At 39.4% G+C, this 21,696-nt stretch overlaps 1 protein-coding gene across 3 annotated transcripts in view; it reads left to right on the forward strand.

Annotated features, from left to right (window-relative positions):
* The first annotated feature begins 1,036 nt into the window (after positions 1–1,036).
* ABCD4 (ATP binding cassette subfamily D member 4) overlaps positions 1,037–21,696 on the forward strand; it is a 35,918-nt gene continuing 15,258 nt past the window's right edge. For all 3 annotated transcript variants that reach the window (XR_014024563.1, XM_081313333.1, XM_081313334.1), the window contains exons 1-11: positions 1,037–1,444; positions 3,997–4,115; positions 4,245–4,372; positions 7,066–7,205; positions 10,292–10,408; positions 13,509–13,634; positions 14,124–14,174; positions 15,931–16,025; positions 17,752–17,873; positions 20,127–20,218; positions 21,098–21,181. Coding sequence is in view for 2 of the 3 variants with exons in the window: in XM_081313333.1 (XP_081169459.1) it covers positions 1,410–1,444; positions 3,997–4,115; positions 4,245–4,372; positions 7,066–7,205; positions 10,292–10,408; positions 13,509–13,634; positions 14,124–14,174; positions 15,931–16,025; positions 17,752–17,873; positions 20,127–20,218; positions 21,098–21,181 (1,109 nt within the window). In the remaining variant the exon portion in view is untranslated. The remainder of the gene's footprint in view (positions 1,445–3,996; positions 4,116–4,244; positions 4,373–7,065; positions 7,206–10,291; positions 10,409–13,508; positions 13,635–14,123; positions 14,175–15,930; positions 16,026–17,751; positions 17,874–20,126; positions 20,219–21,097; positions 21,182–21,696) is intronic.

The raw sequence follows: 21,696 nt of genomic DNA on the forward strand, positions 1-21,696 counted from the left end.
CCATCTGCAGTGATCTTGGAGCCCAGGAAAATAAAATCTGTCACTACCTCCATTTCTTCCCCATCTATTTGCCAGGAATTGAATCCAAGAATCTAGCTGGCCACTAAGAGCCATAGAACAGGGGTTTAATCTTATTCAACAGGGTTATTAAGTTCTTATGTAAGAAAACATGACACCATTAAACGTCTACAAAATAAATGAAAAAGGTTGGATCTTGGATTTTGTATTTTACACTGTCCTTACACAATTAGTCCGGTAGAAGGAGCTCTATCTTCCTTCCCTCTCAAAACAGACCTATGTATGTATGACTTGCAGGAGTCTAATTTCCGGTTCCCTTTAGGATGAAAAACATCTTCCATATGAGGGGCAAGAGAGGCACAAATACATGAGACCATGGACTTCAACTCCCAGAATTCCTGAGCCAGCTTGGCTGGCTCAGGAATTCTGGGAGTTGAAGTCCATGAGTCATAAAAGAGCCGAGGTTGCCTACCCCTGGACTAGGTGAAAGAACACTAAAAGTTTGCTATTTATATCTTTTCTAACTGTATAATTTCTAACTTATGTAAAAAAAAATCAATAGTAGTTTGGCCTTTATCAAACAACAACAAACAAAAAGACACCGCTGCAAAAAATCTGCTTCTTCGTTGATTTCGGTTAGTGGGATTAAGGATGATCTGGGAACATTTGGTCATAATCGTGCGGAAAAGGAGAAGAAAATCACGAAATTAAAGCAACGATGGTTTGTTTCTTTCTTTGTTCATTAATGAACATTTATTTTGAAAACTCGGTTCTAGTTTTTCCTGACGCGAATTTTCGGAGGAAGTAACTGTACTAATCTGTTGCAGTAAAGAAAAGAAAAAGAGAAATATTTGTGTTTACATAGGTTTTTGTGGACTACACTTCACTCAAGCACTGTGTTTCTCCATTCAAGCACTGCTAACTGAAGCATTTCCGCCACTCCAACTCTCGGAGAACTCGCAACTGTAATCCGGGACCGGAAGTATATATTAAATCCATGAAGACGGTCGTAAATTGTTGCTTTTAGCGATACAGATAGAAAATGAGAGTTGCATCGGTAGAATGCTGTAGTTTCTCTGGTTATTCCCACTAAAATGACGCGGATTCGGATACTTGGCCATCGCCGCCGTCTTTTTCTGTAGCTGTTAGTAGCCGCGTGCTCACAACTCATTTTCTCAATGATGGACCCTCTATAGTCGCTATTTCTGACTCGCTAATGAATACTCTAAAGAAATAATGAATATTCATCAAAATCCCTGTTTGGGGTGGGACTAGAATCAAGAGCCTTGAAGGGACGGAAGACTTGCAAGTCTTCCACTAGCGCGATCCCGAGTGGACTCTGGGAAGCTTTTTTTTTTCTTTTTCTTTTTTCAAGGAAGGGCAGTTCATTCATGGCTCCAGGGAAAACAACTAGGAAAACTATCCGGTAAGTGCTTTAAATAGTCCGCAATCGAGTACGGAAAAGGGAGCCAGTGTGTAGGAACTCCTTATGAACGGAGACGGCTATTGTCAGGGTTCCAGGGCCGAGCAAGGTGGGTAAGAAGCAATGCTGGATTTCAATACTAGGCACTACGGTTCAGAAAAAGCAAAGAAAATAGTAGGGTTAGGGTTAGCCTTAAGAAACACTGTACTCTTTTTTCTGAGTTTCATATAACACTACATACTTCAAAATTGAATGTCGTGATAGGTATATATAAGTTGTTACAAGCTGCCTATTCATATAATTCAGTGTTTTTCAAACTTGGCAACTTTTAAGTTGCCTTCTTTGATAAAGTGACTAAATTGGTGGATCAGGGAAGTGCTATTGATATAGTTTACTTGGACTAAACCAAGGCATTTGAAAAAGTAGATCACAGCCTACTTCTTGGTAAGATAAAACAATGTGGGATAGACAGCATTACCATCAGATGAATTCACAGTTGGTATGACCGCTTGCACTCAGCATGCAGTTCTCAACAGAACTGCATCTACATGGAGGGAAAGTAAGCAGTGGGATACCTCAAAGTTTTGTCTTGGGTCAGTTCTCTTCAACATCTTCATAAATGATCTAGATGAGGAGATAGAAGGTGAACCTATCAAATTTGCAAATCAGCACTTTGGAACACAGACTCAAGATTCAGAAGGATCTTGAAAGACTCGAGCATTGGGTCCTATCTAACAAGATGCAGTTCTGTGGTGAGAAAAACCAGGTCCTGCACCTAGGCAGGAAAAACCAAATGTGCAGATATAGGATAGGCAGTATATGGCTTAACTGTAGTAACTGTGAGAGGAATCTTAGTGTCATGGTGGGCTATCACTTAAGTAGGAGCCAACAGTGTGCTGCAGCTGTCACAGAGCGTTCTCTGTGGGCGCACCAGACCTTTGGAACCGCTTACCGGTTGAGCTCAGGATGGCCCCCGACCTTTGCTCCTTCCGGCGCGATCTCAAAACCTTCTTTTTTGAACAAACTGGCCTGGTCTGATGGAATGGGGTTGGGTTTTTTATAATTAGTTTTAATTTTAATATGTATTAATTATTACGGGCATAATGGTTTAATTACTTTTTAATTTTTGTATTTTGCTTTTTATTATATATCGCCCTGTTCACCGCCCTGAGTCCTTCGGGAGAAGGGCGGTATACAAATTAAATAATAATAATAATAATAATAATAATAATAATAATAATAATAATTATTATTATTATTATTATTATTATTATTATTATTATTATTATTATTATTATTATTATTATTATTATTATTATTATTATTATTATTATTATTAAAAGAGCCAATGCAGTCCTAGGCTGCATCAACAGAAGAATAGCATCAAGATCATGAAAAGTAATAATACAGCTCTATAATGTATTAGTGAGGCCACACTTGGAATAATGTATCCAGTTCTGGTTGCCATGTACAAAAAACACCTTGAGACTCTCAAAAGAGTGCAGAGAAGAGCAACAAAGATAATGAGGGGTCTAGAGGCAGGGGGTTGGACTAGGAGACCTCCAAGGTCCCTTCTAGCCCTGTGATTCTAAGATGTGCAGACTTCCAACTCCCAGAATTCCCCAGCCAGCATGCTAAGTGGGGAATTCTGAAAATTGAATCTTAGAAGTTGCCAAGTTTGAAAATCATTGATATAGGTGATCTATAATTAATATAATACAGATTAGGAACATCGTCTCATGCCTGGACAACCAGCCTTCATTCATGAGCTGTTGTTCCAGAAAGATTATAGGAAAGGGTCAGCCTGACCTGCAGAGAGGCAGGCTATTGCAGAAGCCAAGAGCTGTGACTGAGAATGCCTGTTTCCAGTTTCCACTTCATATTCCAAAATTAAGTAATGGAGGTGGAGAGATCCACAGAGTGCCCCGTTCTGTCCAAAACGAATTGCAAAAGGAGATTCTGCCTGGAGCAGAAAGTCTCAAACACAACAAGGGGCCAAGCCATCAAGACCTTCATAAGTAATAATCAACATGAAGTGGATTTGGAAGTCCACTGCCAGGTGGAAATTGGTGTTATTCTTCTACAAGCAGTTGTTGGTGGTGTTCTTTTTCAGGCTGCAGGGAAAAAAAATCACCAATCCTTTATAATCAACAGGCAAAACTTACAACTTATAACCACAACTGAGCACACAATTTTCATTGCTAAGCAAGGCAGTTAAGTCACTTTTTCCCAGGATGGCCAATGTTTGGTCTTTGTGACAGCTGTTTGGTTTGCAGATAGTGTTCTGTATAATGTTCATCTGAAACAAAAGTGCAGCTATTCTACATATCCTGTGCCCAGTGTTGAAATAAACTTTAGACACTAGTCCCATTGGCCTCATAGCTGCCAAAATATCTGGGACCCTTCTGTTGTTGTTCTAGTGAGACTTTTTTTTTCCAAATTTCAGTCAGCTTAATCATAAGCTGAGTGGAATGGAGGGCTTAGCAGTGTGGCAGTGACATTTCCATGCTAGCAGTTCAGCTTTATCTTTTCTTGTCTTTTTATCTTTCTCATAGGCCCCAGCTGGATCGTCAATTTCTCCACAGATTCCTAAAGATCCAAACAATTTTATTTCCTGCCTTCACCTCGAAGAATGTGCTGATGTTTCTAACCTTACTTGTAGTTGCTTTGTTGAGTAAGCAAACAATTTTCTAAGACAAATCATTTTGTATGTTTCTTTTTGCCATAATGCAGGATTATTCTCTTTTTATTGATAAACCTTTGGAGCTTATGCTTTTAAAAATGTTTCTCCTATCTCTCCTAGCTCAACTGATCATTTACCAGGTGGGACTGATTCCCAGTCAATATTTCTCAGTTCTGGGAAAGAAAGATCTTTATGAGTTCAATAAGGTGACAGCAGTTGCTCTGATTCTCATAGTACTCAACTCTTTGGTAAGATAATTTTTTTATAAGGGTAGGGAAAGATTGGGAAGTCTTATTTTAGATGTTAAAAAATGGTTTCAAGAGATGAGTGCTTTGTCAGTCTTTGAAATGTCTATACAGTATATTGCAAGAATGAGAAAATGGAATATTTATGCTTTTATGTAATTAAATTCAATGACAAGTTAAAAAATTCAGTTTGGTATATATTAATATTTTTCATTGGAACATTACATGGATCTTCCGTTTCTTTGGCAGTTTACTACTTTTTATTATCGTTGCTATAGGAGTGGGGGGGGTCTGTTAATTTCATCTATAAAATAATAAAATTTACTAAAAAAAGAAACGAACACACATAAGGCCTAACACATCCATAGGCTACAGAAAGCCAGATGACCACTAGATAGCAGCAGAGAAACAGAGGCTTTATGTATCCTTACTGCCCAGATTTTTGCAGCTCAGATATGTTGGTCCTTTGCATCTTCCTTCTCATATAGGCTTATTCTCCAAATGTTCATCCTAAATCTCAAACAGCATAACACAGTTGATTATTTCAATATGTGGATAGATGAAAGGTCACTACAAAATATATCATTTTTCCATATTAATATCTACTTAATCTAGACCACTAGCGATAATGGAAATTGCTCTGCTGTACAAGCAACGTACGTATTGCAAATCAGTTGCCTTGTGCATAACTCAGAACTCCTCCCATGACAGTCAGGCTCTCTTGTTGTGATCTGTCATATAGCGCACTTATATTTTGTACTGTTGGATCACTTGAATGATGTGTGAAAGGTACATATCTATGGTCAGAGTAACATGAATTGTTAGTATAGAGTCTAGTGAGTAGGTGGCATGCAAACTGGTATAAATATTTTTTTAAAAAAAATCGCAGCCCTGCACTCTAATAAGTTATATTGCAGTGGCCAACCTACCAAAAGGGGAAGAGAATGAGAATAGTGTGCCTGAACAGGAGCAGACATAGATATGTACAGATCCAAACTGTTATCAGTTTCTCCTGGGTTGTGTTGTTTTCAGCTTTATATAACTCCTTACATACATTAACCTGAAAGTGAGACTATATGAAAAAGTTCCTTGGCTGCATTTGTTCTGTAATATGCAGCAGATTGAATCTGACATGTTGCGAGTTGACCAGAAAAACCAGTTGCTTCTCCATTAAGAAATTAAAAAATATTCCTTATGTTATTTGTCCTTTGTCCAGGAAAAAAAAGATGGATCAACAACAATGTTCAAATCGATTTTAGATTTTACCAGTTTCTCCCTGTATCCCAAATTTGCTCCTGTCTATTCATTTTTAGAAGTGTGCTAATCAACAGACAGCTCAAATGAATGAACCTTTATTGTCAAAGTACAACCATGTATACGTTGAGATTGGCTGAGCCTCCCTTCGTGCCCCCACCACCACAACTCACAGTGACAACAAACCCACCATCTTGTAACACCATGTGAGCTAATTGCACAACACACCAGCCTCACAAGTCAGTCATACATAAAATTATAAAATTATTTCCCTTTCAAGAGCCTAGCAGCCCATGGATAAAAGCTGTTCTTCAGCCTGTTGGTACGACTGGCTATACTGCTATATCTCCTACCCAATGGTAGGAGAGTAAAGAGATACCAACCAGGGTGTGAGTCGTCGCTGAGAATTTTCCTCACTCTTCCAAGGTAGCAAGCCCTGGCGATGTCATCCAGTAGTGTCAAGGGACAGCCCACAATGTCTTGTGCTGTGCTCACCACCCTCTGTAATACTTTCCTATCCGCGGCTGTCAGGCCAACATACCAAACCACAATACAGTGCGAGAGGACGCTGTCTATAGTAGACCGGTAAAAGAGGGTCATTAGCCGTTTTTCTACCCTGTTCTTCCTCAAGACCCTGAGGAAGTGGAGTCTCTGTTGGGCCTTTCTGGCCACCTGGGTTGTATTGACTTTCCAGGTAAGATCTTCACAGAGGTAGACTCCCAGGAATTTAAAGGAGGAAACTCTCTCCACACAGCCCCCCCCCCCGATGTAAAGTGGGGCAGGTTCCTCTCTTTTTTCCTCTGGAAGTCTAGCACCATCTCTTTCGTCTTGCTGATGTTCAGGTGCAAGTTGTTCTTGGAACACCATATGGATAGTTTTTGTACCTCCCCCCTGTATGCTGTTTCACCTCCACCTGTAATAAGATCCACTACGGTGGTATCATCTGCGAACTTAATTATCACAGTAGATGGGTAGGACGATACACAGTCATATGTGTACAATGAGTACAGGTGGGGGCTAAGCATGCAGCCCTGTGGCAAGCCAGTTCAAAGCTTCAGGGGGGTGGGATAAAACAGACCCAACCCTCACTGTTTGTAGCCGGTCCCTGAGAAAGTCTTTAATCCAATCGCAGATGGAGGGGAAAAATTCAAGTCAGTCAGCTTTTCAATGAGAGTGCTTGGCAAAATGGTGTTGAAAGCTGAGGTGTAATCAGTGAAAAGCATCCTGTCGACCTGTTCCCAACTCCTTTACATAATCCCAACTCCTTTACATAATTTCTTTCCAACGGTCCATTGGATTGGAAATAACAAAAATAATCTTGAGTCTGCTTCAAAAAATGTGGCTATTTGCTCACCAAACGTCTGAAATGTTCCTTTTGAATGTTGTATCTCCCCATGTTTGATTTTCAGCGCTCTCTTTCTCTCTGTCTGTCTCTCTGTTAGCTGAAGAGTTTAGACCAGTTTATCTGCAATCTAATGTATGTCAGCTGGAGAAAGACTCTCACTGAATACCTCCATGGCTACTACTTTCAGGGCCAGGAGTATTATACTCTGAATGTTCTACATGAGGAAATTGATAATCCGTAAGTGGCTGATCATTTTCAGTGTGGTTCTATCTATTGTTGTAGCATGTTTGTACATCTAGTCTTTATTTCAGGTCATCTCAGTGTCCATAGACACTTATTCATAGTGACAGGGAGTTTGTTTAATTTTAATTCACCCACTAGGGGTTGCTGTATACTAGTACTACAGTACATTTCAATCTGAAATGCACCAGTCAAATTGCCGTTTTGCTCAAATGAAAATTTTATTAATGGGAGTCATATTGCACATTTTGGAAGTTTTGCCTTCAGACAGTAATTTCTATGTACTTCCTTGATAGAATGTTTGAGCTATTATATAATAACTATATTAACACTGAGGTAATTGCATTCAGAATTAAAGCATTCTGCGTTAAGCTAGGTTTCTGATTTTAAAAATATATGATATTAAATAAAACAAAAAGTTCTATGGACCTTAAATATTAACTCAGAGTAGCATATGTGTTAAAATTTTGTGGACTATAGTCTAGTTTACCAGCTAAAGGGAATACACCCTTGGAGAGAAATTGTGTGGGTATAGTCTCCAGCCTGATGCCCAGAAGTACCAGTACCAGCACACCCATTACCAGTAGGGTCTCTGCAGATCTTCTTTTTTCCTTTTTAAATTTTCTTTTAACTCAAACAAAATGGGAAGTTAGAATACTATAAAGCAACACTTATTAGCATATTTTATTTCCAAGACCGCCTCTCCACTCCTTGATAAATACAGGTTCTCAACTTACAACCACAGTTAATTGGAATTTTGATGATAAGTTGTTGCGGTCATAAAGCAAGACTGCAGAATAGATTTAGTTTCTGGCATTTATTTATTTACCGTATTTATTAACTGTTCCCTTACTTTGAACTGGGTGGTGTAGAACAAAGAAAAGCCTGAGAAAAAATAATATAACAGCAACAAAAAATACAGTATTACATGTCACAAAATATAAAAACAACTGTACAGATAGACATCCATAACCAATCAACTAGAGCTGAAAGCCTGATGGAATAGGAAGTTCTTGATCTTCTAGAATGGAAGGAAGGAACTGCTTGAATCTCCATGGAATCTGGTCCCATCAGGAAAAGGGATTTTCAACAGGTCCCCACAGGATGAAAAGACCAGCCGAGTGGAGTCAGTTTGGGAAGCAGTGCCACATGGAATGGTGCAGGAGCATGAGTGATCACTACCACTTTGAACTGGACGCAGAAACTAAGAGAATAATATATATATGTTGATATATAACTTAAAAAGAGTAACTTTGGGTGTACATTTCTATTTTAATCTAAAACATGTCTGTTCAGAAGTATGTTTCATCACAGATAAATGGGCATAAATCTAGCTGAATACATACTTTGTGAACAAGACTTGACTACAATATTGGAATTGGATAGCACAGAGCAACTAAACATGTAGTTAGGTAATTTTGTGAATGACATCTAAGACATCTTTAATGGTAAGGTCTCAAAGGGGATACTACAACTATACCAGGGCTTTATCTGAAATAGCTAAACCAGATTTATCAAACAAATCAAATTTCTCTTAATTAAAGGAATATTAGAAGAGAATATAGCTCAAGACTCAGCAAAAATAGTTTAAAACATTGTTTTTTTTATAAAATAAGAATAGAAAATAGTTTATAATAGGAAAAAATGGGAAGCTGTTGAAAAGTCTTACAAGAATAACATAAGATAATTTTTTTAATTATGCTTGTGTACTATTCATATAAATGTTCCGTTAGTTAATTGCTGTTTTTTTTTAAAAAAAACTGATATTTATAACTGCAATTATGTAAGAAGAGTTTGTTGTGAAAATCCATTACCAATTTATCATGCCAAATCTAATTTTGCTGTGGATGCATTTCTAAAACAGTACAAATGAAACGATGAATACCCAGATTTTTGTTTCACTTCCTAGAAATAATACTGACTGCAATAAACTGGTTAGAATTTAGGACATTTTTTTAACCTTCTTAAAACTTCTTATATATGTTTCTGTATTCAAAACCCTTTCCATTATACATGATTTGGAGCTTCATCAGTTCATTTTTGATATACGTTATCTGAACAGTTGATCAGAAGTTAAAAGGATAAACACTAAAACAATAGAAATAGGGGGGGAAAACCTATTTTCTTTATAACTGGCTTCTGCCAAGGAAGATTGCTTTCTGCCCCAAATCCTGCTCATGAAGCTATAAAAATAATTTATTGGAAGACTACGCAATATCTGAGAAAAGAGAATTTTCTAAAAGGTATCATTTGCTGAAGTGGTGCTCTTGCCATGAGATAGTTATGACCCTCCGAGTCACTATTTCCAGCCATTCAAAGCCATGGTTTGTAGAATCAGCTTTAGTGGCTGGGTTTTCACAGCACAATAAGCCATAAACCAAAGATTGCAAACTACGAAGTTGAATTCTTATAGAACAAACCAAATCAGAAAAAAAAACCTTGGTTTTTTTGCAATAGTTGATCCTACCACATAAACATCTATGATGGGGCAGTTGATGCCATTCCAGCTTTTAACAGACACCAGCATGTTCCTACTCAACAAGATAGTCCTCAACTTACGACCACAACCGAGTCCAAAATTTCCATTGCTAAATCAAGACAGTTGTTAAGTGAATTTTGCCCCATTTTTTTACCCTTTTTCCATTAAGCAAATCACCACAGTGTTAAGTAAATCATGAGGGCGTTAAGAGAATCTGGCTTCCCCCATTGACTGTACTTGTCAGAAGCTGGCTGTGAAGGTTACAAATGGTGATCACACGTGATCCTGGGACACTGCAATTGTCATAAATACATGCCTGTTGCCAAGTGCCCGAATTATGATCATCTAACCATGGGATGCTGCGATAGTCGTATATGTGAAAACTGATCTTAAGTCACTTTTATCAGTGCCACTTTAATGGTCACTAATCAAATGGTTGTAAATCAAGGACTACCTGTACTGGTTTGCCTGGTGCAAATATTTAAAGCACCTGGAATAGTGAATGAACCATTTTGTTCATAAGACATTAACTTTTCTTCTTTGCTGTTCTTATCATGGTGGTACTTATCAAGGTAATATCTCTCTGTATTGCACAATTTTTTAGAGACCAGAGAATCAGTCAAGATGTAGAAAGATTCTGCAAACAGCTGAGCTCCATGGCCAGTAAGCTGATCATCTCGCCCTTCACCCTTGCTTATTACACCTATCAATGTTTTTACAGGTAGGAAAGTGATTCCTGTAATGAAGAGTGTGCTTGTAGTGAGTCCTGTCATGCTGGGATTTCTCCCCCCCCCCCCACTAGACACCCCATGATAGTTGCAGGATCCTGACTGCAGTCCAGGATTGACTCATTGCAAGCAGCAAAGTGAGCAAACAAGTTCATCTACAATCTTGTGGCTGTTCTGCAATCTCAGATAACTATCTTTTCTCCCCTTTTACCATGTGTCTCCTTGATTGAAACATGCATTCTAGTATGTTTTTCCTCTGGTTCATTACAGATATATGGGCCTTGCATATCAGCTCACAGTTCACAGTCGTTCAACAGTGATAGATTGCACCTGAAAGTCATTGCAATCTTCATTTGGTCAAGATAAAGCAGAGAAAAGCAAGGCTATGATTACAGTGGCTTGGGAATGGCTTGTAAATCAAACTGGTCATGTTCAACTAGCTTATAATATTGTCCACTCACCTAGTGATAGTAGCATGGAGGGGATGAAAATGCTCTAAAACTAAATAATCCCTCCCAGCTTGCATGTCCTTGAAATAAAGGGATTTAAACTCTGATAAAGGGACTATGCTGATTGGAAATTTTGGGGTCACACATCTGGACAGTACCCAGAATGGGGAACCCTGGGATCTCAGGAAAAAACAGCAATAGCACTTAGACTTGTATAATGCTTCACAGTGCTTTACAGCCCTCTATAAATGGTTTACAGTGTCAGCATATTGCCCCCAACAATCTGAGTCCTCATTTTACCGACCCCGGAAGGATGGAAGACTGAGTCAACCCTGAGCCAGTAAGGATTGAACTCCCGACAGTCGGCAGAATTAGCCCGCAATACTGCATTCTAACCACTGCACCACCACAGCTCTTACCTTAAACTCCTAATGTACCAGACCAACCTTTTCCAGTAGAGTTTTGATAGTCTCCAACTCTATCTTGTAACCATCAGGGTTACAAGGAAAGGGAAAACAGAGAAGATGGCTACAAGATAGAGCTTGTAAAACTCTACTGGAAAAGGTTAGTCTGGTAGATAAGGAGTTTAAGGTACAAATATAAATTATGTGGGAAGGATAGATTTAAAGACAGTTATTTATACATGGGAAACGAGATTGCGTGGGAGGAAAGGAGAAGGACTGGAAAGAGCAAGTAGTGTATGTTTCTTGTCAATTTAAAAGACTTACGTTGTTTCCAGGACTGTTGTGTTTATGATATTCTGCCTGGTTCTCTGCTTAATTCCAACAACTTTTCAAAATGCTATTTTTGCCTACAGCATGTCTTCAGATAGGATATGTTTACAACTCAGTGAATAACAAATTGCAGGATTAGAAGGGAATGAGAAAGAGTGGAATGGAAGCTCTCATTTGGTGCTTCTAGCTTAGGGACAAAGTGAGCATCAAAAAATGAATTGGCAATTGTACAAAATGCCTTGCAAAGAGCATTTGTCAACATCCGCTAACCCAGAGAGCCACTCATCTTGGATAGTTGAAACTACATTGCAGTAATGCTCAAGTGTTGCAGTGTTTCCAAATACAGGACCATCTGCTGCCGGGAACAAATTCCCATCGCCCAGTACGCTCACACAGAGAAGGCCTCCTCAGGGTACCGTCGGGTAGACAATGTCGGCTTGCGACCCCCAGGGGAAGAGCCTTCTCTGTGGGAGCACCAGCCCTGTGGAACCAGCTCCCCCCTGAGCTTCGGATGGCCCAAGATCTCCAGTCCTTTCGCCGCGGCCTCAAAACACTCCTTTTCCACCTGGCTGACCTAGACTGACAAGGATTTTAATTATATTTACAATTCTAACTTTATTCTTTAATTTATTTTAATTTATTTCAAATTTTATTTTTTAATTTACTGTACAGAGACCTTTAAGTTTTGATGTTGTTAGCCGCCCTGAGTCCCTCGGGAGATAGGGCGGGATATAAATCCTATTAATAAATAAATAAAATAAATACAGTTGAAAGGGATGAATTTGGGTAAGCATCCCACAGGTTCAGGTGATATTAGAGTTTTTCACACAATAGATTTATATGATGCTATGAAAAGTCAGCAAAGTGCTATTTTATTTAATATTATTGTATTTTTAATGCCATGGAGGGAGATGACTTTAATTAATTTTCAGCACCGGATACTAAAATATTCTGACCACCATTTGCTTCTTTTGGACAAATGGGATGAGAAAAGAATAGAAAGTTTTCAAAATAATACAATTGTATACTCTTGGTTTGGTAGAACTCCATAAAGTAATATTTCAACTTTACTTAATGCCATTTAATCTATTTAATATTGCCAGCTCAAGATCAATCTTCTACTTTTGAAAGGAGAATTACCACTAGCAAACCTCAATTAGGTCTTAAGGCAGGGAGTGTAGCAAGTAATTAACTATGCTTCAAATTGGCACAGATTCCATGAATTCATTAGGAATTATCCTAATTTAAAATGCGGGGGGGGGAGCATTTGCTATGCCATATATTGATGTTTGGAAGACTGTTGTTGCTGAACATCCAGTTTCTCTTCAGTGACCACGTTAGCCATGAATCGTAATTCATTTGGACAGCCACTACCCTACCATACAGTATTTATAATGCTCTTTGGGACCAGAATTTTCATTGCTGAGCCATGTAGTCATAAATTTTGATGTCACATGATTGCACTGCTTAGCAACAGCTGTTCTGGTGATTCCTGTTTATCATTAAGCAAATCACTGAAATCATTAATTGAGGACTTGGTGCGATTGCCACTTCTAACTTCCTGCATTCTTTCCCATGGACTTTGTTGAGGAAACTGACAGGGAATGTTGCAAATTGCAGTTACATGACTACAGGACACTGATGATTGGAAATCTGAACTGGTTACCAAGCACTAGGATCGTGATCATGGGACCACGGCTGCTTTAATGGCCCAATCTTTGAGGATCAGTTACAACCACCACATGTTCAGGACTGTTGCAAGTTTGAACAGTCAATGAACAAGTAATCATTAACTGAAGACCACCTGTAAATGGTTAATGTAACAACTGTGACACTAACAACTGCTGCCCATTTAAAAATAACCCTCCTACCAATAGATTTGCTAACCTCTCTGCCTTTTTCTCTTTTAGCACTGGTTGGCTGGGTCCTCTAAGCATCTTTGGCTATTTTATCATTGGGACAATTGTTAACAAGTTCCTAATGAGTCCCATTATTTCAAAACTGGTGCACCAGGAAAAGCTTGAAGGTGATTTCAGGTGAATATATTGAGCAGATCTTATTAATTGGTTCACATCTAAAATGACCTGTGATGTTGTTTGCATATATATTAATATGTTGAACAGTTCTTGAAATAAGACTGTTTGATGGTGAGGTACCAATTCAAGTGGCTAAGAAATAGAAGAGAGGTCAGAGATTTTATTAATATTTTCATGCCTCTTGCTAAGATGCTGCACAATCCTTATACACCTATCCCTATCCTCCTGACAGCATCTGTAAAATTATGTTGTAGGATAATTATGAAGGGGGCTTTTCTGAAATTCTGATTGCTTCATCTAAGCCAGGGGTCTTCAAACTTGGCCCTTTTATGACTTGTGGACTTCAACTCCCAGAATTCCTCAGCCAGCATGCCTGGCTGAGGAATTCTGGGAGTTGAAGTCCACAAGTCATAAAAGGGCCAAGTTTGAAGACCCCTGATCTAAGCAATTGCCACCCAGAGAAGAAAATGTTTTCCTTCTTTCCAACAGGTTTAAGCATATGCAACTGCGGGTGAATGCTGAATCTGTTGCTTTCTACAGGTAAGATATCTTTCCCTTTTTTTAAGTATCTCCTTTCAGTCTTCAAAAGCATGTATATTTCATTTTTATGGATAATACATACTCCATAGACAGTAAATGGAATTTCATGTACTTGTCATTTTCCCCCAAATTATTTTCTTCATGTCTCTTCATGCTGTTGACTTATTTTCTCCCACTTTTTTAAAATTTAAGCTCCTTTTTCTTAAGTTTTTTTTAAATTCCATTTATATCCCGCCCTTCTCCGAAGACTCAGGGCGGCTTACAAGCTTAGCAGTAGCCTTCATTCTATGTATATGCCTGCTTGTTAGGGCTTTCACACACACCCCAAGCGGCATTATTACAAAGTCAGCTTAATTGCCCCCAACAATCTGGGTCCTCATTTTACCTACCTCGGAAGGATGGAAGGCTGAGTCAACCTTGAGCCTGGTGGGACTCGAACCTGCACTAATTGCAGGCAGCTGGTGTTACTTAAGGAGGCATTAGCCCAGTTATACATGCATGCGTAGATAACCATCAATGTATTCTTTTTTGGGTGAGCAGTATTGTACCAAATGCAGTTATACATGCATGCGTAGATAACCATCAATGTATTCTTTTTTGGGTGAGCAGTATTGTACCAAATGCAGGAAAAGGATAAAAAAAATAGTAAACCAAGGTAATTAAAGCCACGTGATAAGGAAAGGAAAAATATGTCTAACATTAGTTTATACCAATTCCATATCTTTTTATATCTTTCTGTCCTTGCTTCCACCATATATGAATTCATGTATTACTTCTACTTCTTAAATGTGTCATCTCTTTCTTTTTGAGGATCATATCAATTTTATCCAACCGTGACGGACAGGTTATTTGTCAATCAATAACTTTCAGACAAATCTTAACAAAAACTGTTGAATTTCCTTTTCCTCCATTTGGTAGTCATCAGCTCCCTGTCTTGACTTAATTAGGGTTTCTAATTATGGGCAGTTTTCTAAATATATTCAGTCCAACTATTATCCTTTCAAAACTCAGTGACAAAAGATCTACAGGGAACTAGTCAGGCTGAGACTTTGTGAATGAGACTTGCTTATGTGCTTCCTGTAGCATGTACACAGAGGCTGAAAACGCGTAGTGCTTCCTGTCATTTGTTTTGAATTTTTTCCTCAAAAGAACAGAAGCAAATGTTATATGTCTCCTCTTGCATCACAGCAAATTAATTCAAGACACAATGGAGAATCAAGGTTTTTCCACGTTCAATTTCGGTTACTCAATTCATAGGGCGGGTTGAAGTTTTTAAAGCAAAAAGTGCTTCTGCATAAGAAGTATGTGTAAATTACACTAAAGGGACATTTGGGTGGAAGGACAAGGAAAAGGACTGCAGATCAAAACAGGCATGGCCCATCTGGCTTTCTGCTTTTTGCCACATGAGGTCACTAGTGGCAGTGTTTCAATACGGTTTGGGTATAAAGGCTCCTTGGGGATGATGGAAGCTGAAACTGAAATAGTTTAGTGATACCCTAAATTACAGCAGCAAACAGGACTCTTTTTTATGGCATTGCCTGCATGCTGGCTGGCTGGGGAATTCTGAGTCCACATATATTAAAATTTCCATGCTGCCGTTAACAGCTTTGTGAACTCAGTTCATGAAAATATATGGAGAGTTGCCCTGTGTTTTTTCTAATGCTACATTTGGTTTCCTGGCCCACAAAACTCTTGAGTTTGCAGAAAGGATCACTATACCTGACTGATCGGGTCCTTTTGTTCTGTTGTTTTGTAGAGCTGGGGAAGTTGAACACGTGCGAACCAACTACAAGCTTCAAAATCTTTTAAAGACGCAAAGGGAACTGATGGGAAAGGAACTGTGGCTATACAGTAAGGAGAAGCATTTTATCGTCTTAACTTGTACATTGATTAAGGTAGCTTCCCTAGGGAGAAACTTTAAATCTTGCATGTGGGAAATATTTTGAGGACAAAATATTTCAAACAGTAAAGTACGGTAGTCAAGCATCAGCTAACTCTGAAACAGAAGATGAATTCCATGGCTGTCCAGATGCAAATGGAAACATTTGGATTCTGTACTTCTGTTCCTGAAAGGTGACAGACTTTAGGATACAGCTTTAACATTTTTGAAGAAAGTAATCTTCACTTGGGTTTTTATGGGATTTTCTGTCTCTATTAAAAGGACTTTCCCAGTGTTTTGCTATTCAGAATAATGGACAGATGTTTCTGTACTGTTGACATGTATTTTCCTAATTATCAAAATCTAGTTTGGATCAGGGATATTTCTTCCAGGTAAACAAGCACAATGTCTCACACATACACACACACACATATACATATACATACATACATACATACATACATACATACATACATACATACATATATATATACATATATATATATATATATATATATATATATATATATATATATATAAAATGCTTAACTATTTAGATTACCTTGCTAGGCCCCAAACATGGGACAAATCTTTATTTCCTGTTTCAGCCTAACCGAAAGCCATCGACAGGCAGTAGTCACAACAGTGACAGCTCATATTTGTGTAATTTTTTTTTAAGATTGCTAACAAAGAATTAAAGGGAGACTGATATGCATATATTGTTGTTGTTAGCTGCAAAGTCGTGTCCGACCCATCGCGACCCTATGGACATCGTTCCTCCAGGCCTTCCTGTCCTCTACCATCTTCTGGGGTCCATTTAAGCTCACGCCTACTGCTTCAGTGACTCCATCCAGCCACCTCATTCTCTGTCGTCCCCTTCTTCTCTTGCCCTCAATCTTTCCCAGCATTAGGCTCTTCTTCAGTGAGTCCTTCCTTCTCATTAGGTGGCCAAAGTATTTGAGTTTTAGCTTCAGGATCTGGCCTTCTAAAGAGCACTCAGGGTTGATCTCCTCTAGGACTGACCGGTTTGATCACCTTGCAGTCCAGGGGACTCGCAGGAGTCTTCTCCAGCACCACATTTCAAAGGCCTCAATTCTTTGGCGCTCAGCCTTTTTTATGGTCCAACTTTCACTGCCATACATTGCAACTGGGAAGACCATAGCCTTGACTATATGCACTTTTGTTGACAGGGTGATGTCTCTGCTTTTTAGTGTGCTGTCTAGATTTGCCATGGCTTTCCTCCCCAGGAGCAAGCGTCTTTTAATTTCTTGGCTACAGTCTCCATCTGCAGTGATCTTGGAGCCCAGGAAAATAAAATCTGTCACTACCTCCATTTCTTCCCCATCTATTTGCCAGGAATTGAGAGGGCCGGATGCCATTATCTTGGTTTTCTTAATGTACATACGTACATATATATATATATATATATATATAGCCTTTGACTATACACCCCCCCTGAGTCATTCTATTTCTTCAACAACTGCAAATACGCTGCATGATTTGTGCAACATGTAACGTGCTATTTTAAAAAAGACAGTAAGGACTAGACCCTTGCTCTACAATAAAGTTTGTGCCCATGTGAAGGAAAAAAATTGTATCTTTCTGCACTTGAGCCTAGTATGGCAAGATCTGGATCCTATTACCTGTTCAAAAGCTCCCTTCTACTGACGATATCATGTTGATATGTTTTTGTTCCAGTTGGGATCAATACCTTTGACTATTTGGGCAGCATCCTGAGCTACGTGATGATTGCCATTCCTATATTTAGTGGAGTATACGATGATCTGAATCCCACAGAATTGAGCTCCTTAGTTAGCAAGGTGAGTTTTTGCAATTTTTATAGGGTGAAAGATCCTGCATTTTTATTAATTAAAGGTTTGCTCTCAGTTTATATTCTATGGCTTGCCCTGGGGTGGTCTTAGAAATTCTTTGGTTGGGCTGTTTACTGTTGTCTTATTTGGCAATTCCTTGATTGGGGTATTGTTTACTTGATTGTTGATCTGATATTAATCTTGGAGTTAATCTATGCTCATCTGGGTGCTGATTGCTGGTGGGGAGGTGTTCACCATAATAAAAAGGGACCAATTAGAGAACACCAACAACAGGACCAACAACAACATATTCAAGAAATCCAGCTTACCAGAGAAAAAGAAAACAACTCACTACCTTATTTTGGACCTAATGCAAAGACCCTGCTCCTTTGAGAAGTTCATAATGTTAAAAAAATGGAAGAAAGAAGAGGACAACTTGGCAGCAAAGTGGATGAAATTGATAGCAGCAGCAATGGGTGCACCATTGGAAGACCTGGCAGAGGACAGATCATCCTGAAGAAAGTCTATGTGATTACTAAGAGTTGACATCAATTTGATGACACATAATCAGTGTCATAATCAGTAGTGACCGATTTTATTTTCCTGGGCTCCAAGATCACCGCAGATGGGGACTGCAGCCATGAAATTAAAAGATGCTTGCTTCTGGGGAGGAAAGCCATGGCAAATCTAGACAGTAATAATAATAAACCTTTATTGTCAAAGTACAATATGAGATTAGCTGAGCCTCCCCCCCCCCCGTGCTCTCTCCCCCCAACACACAGTGACAACAAACCCTCCATCCCACCACACTATGTGAACCAGCTACACCACACACCGGCCTCCCAAGTCAATTCTGCATAAGATTATGTCCCATTTAAAAGCCTAACAGCCCACGGATAAAAGCTATTTTTCAGCCTGTTGGTACGGCTGGCTATATTCCTATATCTCCTACCGGATGGTAGGAGAGTAAAGAGATACCGTCCAGGGTGTGAGTCATCCCTGAGAATCTTCCTCACTCTTCCAAGGCAACGAGCCCTGGCGATGTCATCCAGTGGTGTCAGGGAACAGCCCACAATGTCTTGTGCTGTGCTCACTACCCTCTGTAATACTTTCCTATCCGCGGCTGTCAGACCAGCATACCAAACCACAATACCATACGAGAGGACGCTCTCGTACAGAAATGAATACAAGTATTAGATGGAAGAATCCAGTAGTCCTGTGTTAGGGATGTTATTGCCTATTAATCAAGGAGAAGCCTAGAATGTACTCATAAGAACCCCAAGTCTTTCCTGCCATTGGATACTTGTTTCTACATGCTGCTGACTGTTAGGATCTAACAGCATTCATGTAGGCATATTTATTGCTTCACCTGTCATGGGATGAATGCCCTCTTTCTGAAAAGGAGGGATTACGGAAATCACTCTTTCAAGGCAAGTTGCCAGAACTAAATTCCTGCTTGATACAAATCAATCTAAAAATAATTGGGCTTATATTCCTTACTATATAATGAAACATTTTTGGAAGAGGAAGGAGCAGCCTGCTAATGAGAGGAAAGGTTTGTTAATATGACCTGATCAGCTGGGGGGGGGGGGGGAAGGGGGTACAGATATGTTGGTATGTCAGCCTTTTTTTCTTTCACCAATTTTAATTATCTTTTCATCTTATTCCTAATTGTTCTTAGTTATTTCTGCTTTTTGGAATCAGATTAGTGCAGGGCTGAGTATTTTAAGGGACAGAAGCCAGGAAACATCATGGTTCAAAGTAACTTTGTACTTGGCAGAGATTCCTGGATAATTGATGTCCCAGTGTTGCATTTTTTTAATGTTCCAGCAAGTAGAGCATTATCTTTAATGTGTTGGTCTAAGGAAGTACCAAAAAGTAATTTTCTCAATTATCAGATGTGGTAATAAAAGACTTGATAAAATTTCACTGTAGTATGGAAACACTTGGGCTGATGTCTTTGTTTGCTTGATGGAGCTTTTAGAAGCAAAGAGAGGTTTTTGGTAGATAGTCTGAGGAGCTCTTAGTTCATACAACCCTAGTTTCACAAGATTTTCAAGGCAACCCAGATATGGCAAAATGCATTTCTATTTTTCTCTCTCGAGATGTAATGTATGACAAATTCTGTGAGCAGCAGAAGAGTCGGAAATTATCCAGGTACAATTTCTTAGCATCAGGGTAATGTAATTAGAGTTGCCTTTCTCTTGTGGAGCATTTCCCCATCTTGACCTAGCTCTATTCTCATGTGATTTTGCTTTGCAGAATGCCTTTGTCTCCATTTACTTGATTCACTGTTTCAGTCTCCTAATTGATCTCTCTACCACATTGTCCGACGTAGCTGGCTACACGCACAGGTATGTTGTTCTCTGGGTTTGGGAAGCCATCAGATAGCATGGAAACTTCTGGATCTCTCAAGCTCTGGAGGACAAAGGAATCCACCACTGTTTGTTCCAGAAGTCTGTGATTTTTATCAGTTCAAGGGCTACACCAGGGTTTGAGGACCTCATTTCAAAGATGGACAGGACCAGATCTCCTTTTGGAATGAGAGTTTAATAGTTTGAAGAGATGAAATGGGTGTCTTAGATATCTGCAAGGCTGATTTTGCCACATAGGCTTTGCTATAAAAAGTGGGGGAGGGCAGAATTTTCACTCTTGTCACTTTGAGGCCACAAAAGTGGGCCTGTCATAGAATCTCTTCTAAGATGCATTTTTAAAGAGGAAAAAATATAAGATAACCTCTTTCTTTTCTCTTCAGACCTAAGATGCTGGCCATCCAATTCAGTGGTACCCAATCTTTTGGGCACCAGGGACCGGTTCTGTGAAGAGAGGTTTTTCCACAGACCGGAGGGGATGTGGTTTTGTGTGCATCCCATGGATGGGGCTTCGCTTGTTTGTGCAGCCCAGTTTCTGACATGCCGCAGCCCATTGCCGGTCCATGGACTAGGGGCTGGGGAGCCCTGATCTAATTAGAAGTGGTAGAGATACAGCAGAGTAAAGAAACTTAATAACTTCTAAAGTGGTTAATTTCAACTTGTCACCTCTTAGGCAACAGGGCATTCATATTTGAAGAGCATTTAAGGTGGACCCTGAAACTCTACAAACATTAACCACTCTGGTATATCTAAACATATATAACCTCTTCCTCTTTTCAGTAAATATTTTCTTAACCTTTGGGAAAATTGTATAATGTAAGCATTTTTTTCATCTCCGTCCCTAATCACTGGCTTTTGTAGAATTGGGGAGTTGCAGGAAGTATTGCTGAACCTTTCCAAGAAGCAAAGTCATAGTGAATCACAAGACAAGTGGGACTTTGACAGGTATGTAGCTACAGGATGTGGGATGGGAATTTGGTGTTTGTGCCATGGTGCTCCTTGGTTGTTTGGGTTATCATACAAATTATAGCTAAATATCTTGGGCATATCTGTGGAAGGATATTCCAGTTTATCCTTCTGTGATTGTTTGTCAGGGAAATAATTCTGGAAAATTCTAAGGATGATATAGGAAGTCAGGGTTGTAGGAAGCTGCAGTATACCAGATCAGACTGTAAGAACTTAGTATCAAGCTGAGGCCTTCTTTCACCTGCTGTAGCAGTGCATTTCAACCAATGGTACGGGTACCACCTGTGGTACATTGGCACCTGGCAGGTGGTACGCGACCATCCTAGAAAAGTGGTAGTGGGGGAGGGGAATGACCTGAACCGGTGGCAGCACCACACAAGCCTGAGCAAGAGATGGCTGGAGCTGCAGGGCTGTCAGGGCTCAGTGAAAGCGGCACGATCAGCACCAGGCTCCAGCTGGAGCTTGGCACTGATCCTGGTGCTTCTGCTGAGCCC

Source organism: Vipera berus (assembly GCF_964194415.1).
Source record: "Vipera berus genome assembly, chromosome: 1".
Lineage (NCBI taxonomy): Eukaryota > Metazoa > Chordata > Lepidosauria > Squamata > Viperidae > Vipera > Vipera berus.